At 36.8% G+C, this 7,007-nt stretch overlaps 1 protein-coding gene across 1 annotated transcript; it reads right to left on the bottom strand.

Moving 5' to 3' along the window:
- Positions 1 to 3,046: 3,046 nt before the first annotated feature.
- Positions 3,047 to 6,313, bottom strand: LOC21399973. Its single transcript, XM_010090255.2, has 2 exons — positions 4,947 to 6,313; positions 3,047 to 3,090 (listed from the first exon to the last, which is right to left on the bottom strand). Exon 1 carries the CDS (start codon positions 6,198 to 6,200, stop codon positions 5,070 to 5,072), a length of 1,131 nt encoding a protein of 376 aa, XP_010088557.1. The 5' UTR covers positions 6,201 to 6,313; the 3' UTR covers positions 3,047 to 3,090; positions 4,947 to 5,069.
- Positions 6,314 to 7,007: the final 694 nt, after the last annotated feature.

The raw sequence follows: 7,007 nt of genomic DNA, 5'->3' as shown, positions 1-7,007 counted from the left end.
GAGCGCCTTCGTCTGCGGCATGGGGCCGCCGGCTCCGGAGACGACGAGCATCTCCTTCATCTCCTGCATCTCTCTCTCTCTCTCTCTCCCCCGCCATCCTTCATCTCCTTCAGCCGGTGTTGATGGCGGTGTTCACGTGGGCGTAGTGATGGCGGCAACGTCCGACGACTGACGATAGCCATCGAGCGAGGGAATCTCCGGCGACGTTTCTCTCTGTCGTCCTTCATCTCCAGCGTCCTTCATCTCCTTCAGTCGGTGTTGATGTCGGAGTGGGAGAGGGGGGTGCTGTCAGGGGTGGTGGGCAGCGGAGAAGAGAAGAGAGAAGAAAAAAAAAATGAAAACCATTTTCAGAAGAGAAAACGAAAACGAGAAAACGATTTTTTTTCGTTTTTAATTTTTCACAAAAAGACAAAAACGTTTTTGTTTTTGTTTTTTGAAAAATTTTGTGCCAAACACATTTTTAGATAGTGTTTTCATTTTTTAACTTCGAAAAACGTGAAAAATAGAAACGAAAACAAAAATAAACAGGCCCTAGATTTCATATTTTTCATACCCACTAAAAAAATTATTTTAAATTACTAGGAGTCTACAATAGGTTTCTCTCGGCACTACATGTTTTTAATATTAAATTTGATCAAAACCAAATCAAACTGAATAAACCCAACACAAATTTGATAGTTTAAAATAGAGCGTTACGGTTAGGGCATGAAATATTCGTGCTCTAGAATAGAATTCTCTAGATTATTGAGGAACTTTTACGGCAAGAACTGTCATTTTCTTTCCTAATAGGAACTGTTATTTTAAATGTCTTAATTTTTTCAATGGACTGATTTGTAAGTGTGCACGTTAGAAATTTACAATACGCAACATAAAAATGTTTCCAATCATAAATCAAATCATTAAAAAGTTAATCCAACAACTAAAATAGAATTTCCTACTGGTCAACGAAAAGCTAATAAAATTCCCAAATTATTATGATCGAAATAAAATAAAATAAAATAAAAAACTAGTGTCTACAAGTTATGTATTTTCTTTTTGCTGTCTTATAAGACCTTTAATTTTATCCTCCAGCTCATGCTTGGGAATATACCACGTGATTCTAGATAATAGTCACATTCTGAATCTGAAATTACAACACATCAAAAACACGAGATTGTATCCTGCAAGGCTGCAACTGTATATATCAACAGCTCAAACTAGACAAACACAAGGAAATACCGAACTACAATGGCAGATATCTGATGGTATAGCACCATTATATTACAGGATAATTAAGAAGGTAATAGCTAATGGCAGATATCTGATGGTATATCAAATCGGTCAAAAAGGAAAACCATAGATCTGAGTTATGTTTGAACACAAGGCTAACTTAGAATAAAACAAGATTATAGTTCTACAGGGATAGGATTTTTTACCCTGTTGTTCAATTTAACCTATGGACGTCTTTGTCAGAAGATATGCCTTTTGATAAAGCGTATGTCTTTTCTCCCTTTTTTTTTTTTTCATTGTTGGCTGATTCTGTCTTCTTCTTGTTATTATATTCTTCATATCTTAACAAGGTTCATTATTGCCTAGAAAGTAAACAATTGATTGGATTTATATGCTTGTAAAGCAATTGGCGACAGAGTTGATCACCTTTAGTTGGAGACCTGAAATGTCTGTCTACGGGAGCTTGATTTGTATTAATCAGCAGCCTGAGAGCAATTACTCAAATCTCAACCACCACCAATTTTTATTTGCTAAAGACCAAAGTGGAGATCAACATAAAGCATGTTGTTGCTTTACTAGTGCTTTCAACATACATGTAATGAACAGAACAGACCACAATTGAAAATGTTTTTTTTTTTTTTTCTTTTTCCTCAAAGTGTTTGAACTTTGAACCTTTATCCCTCTTACTGTCCCACTTAAAGCTATATCACAAAGAACCATATTTAAAATGAAATTTCTGAGTCATTCCAACTAATTCAGTGTGGGCAAGTGGCAGCTATTGCTGCTTTTTTTCTTTTAAAATTTTCTGGCCAACTACTGAGAAATCTACTAAACGTTTTTTAAATCGTCGACAACTTGGTTCTTAATGTCTTATTAAGTGTTGAGGAATCCTAAACACAAAAGCCTAAAGATGTTAAGAAGTGAATAAAAACACTCAATTTTCTTTTTTTAAGGAATTGAATGAACATAAGTAAAGAGAACAAGATTTCAAACATGGAAAAGCCAGAGGCAAGGAGAACACAGGTAATCACCCACTTGCTCAAGTCAAATGTCTAATCTACAGACCCATAGAACAAACGTCAGAATTTATTTATTTTTTTTCCTTTTGGGTCTAAAGAACTATAATCTTAAGCCACATGACGATCATGATAGCAATTTCACAAGTAAAAGATAATACCCACTAAATGGATTTGAGTGGGTATGAAAAAGAATTGGAGGGCAACAGCTCACTAAACCACTTGTACGACATACGTAAAAAGGTGTGGAGGTCAGAGGCTTAGTGAATAGGAAAGTTAAAAACCGTGTTCGAAGGTGGATGCATAGTGTTGAGCGGATTATAACGCATCTAATAATGCTTCTAGATATGATTGATTTGGCCCATCTAATAAAACCTGAAATGATTGGAAGAAATTCACATATTATCAACGTTGGTAAGTTGGATAAGAAGATGGAGAACCTTTTGAGTGGAGCAAACCTAACTTTAACTTTCCTAGAGGATAGGAATCGCCACTAGCGCAGAATGTTGAAGATCTAGATGGCAATCTAAGATTAGCACCAGAAAAATCCGATTTGAGATTCGGGATTATCTAAAGCTTGACTTAGCAAATGTGGGATTTCGTAAAATACTTGAGATAATCTTATCTTCAATTTATGCTGTTTGAATGCATGCTTACAAGTACGTGTTTATGGGCGTGTTAACCCAAGTGTGCTCAAATATGTAATTATAATCATTAGGCGTAATATAAAACTAGTAAACACGTATAGTAGAAAGCGTGGTAACGAATAATAAACCCACAAAGAAGCAAAGAGAGTACCTGAGCAATTTACACAGCCCCTTTTCTAACTTCAATGGCATGCACTGCAGGACAATCTCGCTTGTTTCTGTAGCATAATCAATAACATAATCATTAGATAAACTGTACTTACTCGGAATATCAACCCACTTCAGGAATATAATTTTGAAAATTTAAAGACGTCTTTTTTTATGGATAATAATTCTCTCCTGCCATGGAGTTTGAATTATCTTATTTTCCAAAAACAAAACACAAATAACAAAAGATTTTGCAGACATTCTCCGCATCCCGTAAATAACCCAACAAAAGTCCTTGTGAACCTGTCCCAGTATATTAAAACACAAACACGACTTTAACATGAAAGGAAAACGAGTGACGACACATACATTTATGCGACTAATGATCCTCGAATGAAATATCTCAGGCCTTTTCCTTTTAATAATATAAGTAAGAGAAATGCTAGCATCACTCTTTTTGTCACTCTCTGCATTTACTGTTTGACACGTGAACTCCACTAACATGATATATTATTATTTAAACAGAAAATGATATAGTAGAATACACGTGTCAAATAGTGAATGCAGTGAGTGATAAAAAAAATGACAGAATGAATAATGCTAGCATTTTCTCTATAAGTAAATAGTCAACAGTTCCAATAAAGACCCTCCATTTTATACAATAAGAATGATTTAGTCAACATCGCTGTAGGCACAGTAATGCTAAAAAACCAACCCTCATTAGTCACTATCCTCCACTGATATACAAAGTCAGTCTCTCTCAGGCCCGGCAGATACCTCAATTTGGAGATAGATAGCTCTGTAATCGCAATGCAATCATATCAAGCTCCACTATATCCAGTTTCCTGTGCATTGCCCGCGAAAACACCCCAATAATTGACGAAAACTTGAGATGGCAAGAAAAAATGATTATTCAAATTCCTGTCAAGAAGCATTTTGACCTGTCTGAAAAGATGAGCCAAAAATCAGTATTCCATGATCACGGTGCTCCTAGGAATAACTGCCGACAATTGCAAACCTTTCTCACAGGTACTGCAATAAGTGGAATATTTTGCAAGTGTTCTCTTTAGCTGTGGCATATAGGAAGTCATTTGGCTCCCAAATTCATGTAAAGCTCAGTGAAAGAACTGAGCTACTCTTTTCGATCCTCTCTACATTTTATCTTTGTTTTTGTCCAAAGCACATGAAAATGGAAGCTCTTGGGAAAATGATGACCAATTCTACAGCTTTAACTAATTTGGCAGATAAACAGTTCTCCAGAATTCTCCATAGACTTCTTTCAATCAGCCGAGAAGAGATCCTGTTGTATCTTCACTCTTAAACGAAAACCACTTATTTTGGGGTTAGCTTTTTTCATCATGATGTTAAGTTAATCAGAAAACACAAAATAAACCACAAGAATAAGACGAGAAAGTGGGAATCTAATACATCTGTATGTAAACGCGCGCGTGTGATGTGTGTGTCACTGTGTTATCACAAAACCAAGTTTGCATTTGTACTTGGCATACAAAGTACTGCCAACTTCTCAAGAGATATATCCCACTAACAGCTTCTTTGATGATGACACAGAGACTAATCCAACACTACAACAGAGCCATTAAAGGGTTTTACCACTAATTCTCAAGTCCCGTAAACCGGGCAGTTTTTTTTTTTTTTTTTTTTTGGTAAGCCAAAACATTTGGTTTTTTAACGACATGGAAAGTGTAATCAGGGAAAGAAAAAAAAAACCCCCCTTACAGAGTGATTTTTCAAGTACTGAACAATACTATAAATACCCAATATATTATTGAATTGAATGGCATCATGTATATGTCAACTATTACATTGATGAACAGTACATTATGAATCTAAGAATTTGAGAGCATATTATACAATAATTGCTTCCTATCAAAGTTTTCACAAGTTAGAATACAGTATTAAAGTATACCAGTAAATATCAGAAAATGATGTCCTTTGTTCCAATTCCAATCATAATCCTCTGTCAATCTGGAAAGCAAGTGAGACACATTTAGGATCAAATAACTTGCATGCCAGTTTCCAATTGTGAATCCTATCTTCCATTCTTTGGTTGAAGCTCATAGCTACCATCTTGCAAACTCATATCATAAACATCATTCTCTGAATCATTCATTTTCGATGAACTATAGCCTCTACTCCTGCGAAAATTAGCACTCTTCCCTCTTTGGTTTCTATCAAACCTGGACAGCCCCGGATTAGACAAACCCGAACTTCTAGAATCAGAAGACTGAAACCTTCTCCTGCTCGTCTTCCTCCTCAGATCAAATGAGTTCTTCGAATTCAAACTCTCGGGTTCCGATATTCCGTCATTCTTAATCTCTCCTCCGCTAAATGATCTGGATTGATCGCGAAATTTCCTCCCATAAGACCTCCTATTATTCCGATTTCGTTCTTCTCCCAATTGGCCATGATTTCTAGCTTCCAACTCCAATTCTTCAAGACTAAATTGTTCCGAATCAGACAAAGCCAAACCATTTGAATCCGAAAAACCAGAATCTCTCCCATTCCCCTTTCTCCTCATTCTAGAAGAAATCTTCGAATTTAAACTCTCCACATCCGATAATTCCCCATAATCATCATTCCTATTTCTCTGCTCTCCAAAATCGGCGTAATCTTGAGCTCCCGACTCCAATTCCTCGGTTTCAGAAACTCTTCGATAGGGTTTCACGCTATGAACGACGCCTTTGGGGAAGAATCTCGCGGAAGGAAGTTCGTCTGGAGTCTGAAACAACTGAGGACCGTCGTTTTCCGTCCAGAGATCGAAACCCCCCGGCTTCTGGAAGCGATCCGCCAAGACCTTGAGCTGCTCGTCGGCGGAGACGGAGAAGAGATTTGGAGCTCTCTCGACGACTTCCCATGGCCGCTCGAGCTCCGACACGGCGGCTTTGAGCTCGGAGCGCTTGCGCATCTCGTAGATCTGGCGTTCGCGGCAGAGCCTGGCCTTGAGGAGCTGCTTGGCTTTCTTCGCCTGCATGCGCTTCCACTGCCACTTCGATACGCCTCCAGGGTAGGTCCTCGGACCGCCGCCCATTCTGATGACCGAGGGTTTTGGGGCGATCAAATGAGGGAGTTGTTTGGGTTTGGGGAGGAGGGGATTTAGTGGCGCTGTTACGGCCATGGAGAAGGAGAAGTAGTGGTTTAGGGTTTGGATTGAAAGTGGCATTTTGGGAAATGAAGTTAGGGTTTTGCAGACGAACTTCTCAAAAAGAAGAAGAAGAAGAAGGAGGAAGGTGGTGCTCGTTTTTTTGTGTGCACTGTGCAGAATCGGGGATTTTTGTGGTGCGAAACCTTTGTATGAATCCAAAATTGTGGGATTTTTATTTTTTATTTTTTATTTTTTAAAAAAAATATCCCGAAATATGGTTCCAAAAAAATAGCACCCAAATGCCAAATCATTTCATGAAAAGAAATTCCAAGCTGTGGGTAAAAATATTAGTTTTTTTTTTTCCAAAGTTCTCATGAAAATTCAGCAAAAAGAAGAAAAAAAAAGGTTCTCTCCTAAAAAAAAAAAGAAAATTAGGAACGAGCTCTTTTTTTTTTTTTTACGGGAACATATATTTCAAAACAGAAAAAATGATACAAATGAGTCTAAACTCGAATGATCGAGCACACAAATAACTTTTTAAAGAAAAATATTAAAAACAGTACATCAAAATTCAAGCACACGCATAATCCCTTGATAAATCAGTCTATAATTAGGAGGCGTTTGGTATGGGGTGATCATACGGGTGGGAATGAGGATCTGAAAGATTTTCATGTTTGGTACAATTATTAGACTTTTTAAAACTCAAAAAAGTGAAGTCCATAGGTTTCACATTACCACATTTTGAGGTAATCCTAAACCCACCCAATAGGGTGTTATTCAAATTCTCAGAAATCTCAAAATCATGGGAATCTCATAATAATAATAATAATAATAATAATAATAATAATAATAATAATAATAATAATAATAATAGTAATAATAATA

Source organism: Morus notabilis, unplaced genomic scaffold (assembly GCF_000414095.1).
Source record: "Morus notabilis unplaced genomic scaffold, ASM41409v2 Scaffold177, whole genome shotgun sequence".
NCBI lineage: Eukaryota > Viridiplantae > Streptophyta > Magnoliopsida > Rosales > Moraceae > Morus > Morus notabilis.
This window is presented reverse-complemented; position numbering and strand designations above follow the sequence as displayed.

Excerpts from the sequence above, each read along its gene's own strand:
- LOC21399973 (XM_010090255.2), bottom strand. The coding sequence starts at position 6,200 with ATGCCACTTTCAATCCAAACCCTAAACCACTACTTCTCCTTCTCCATG.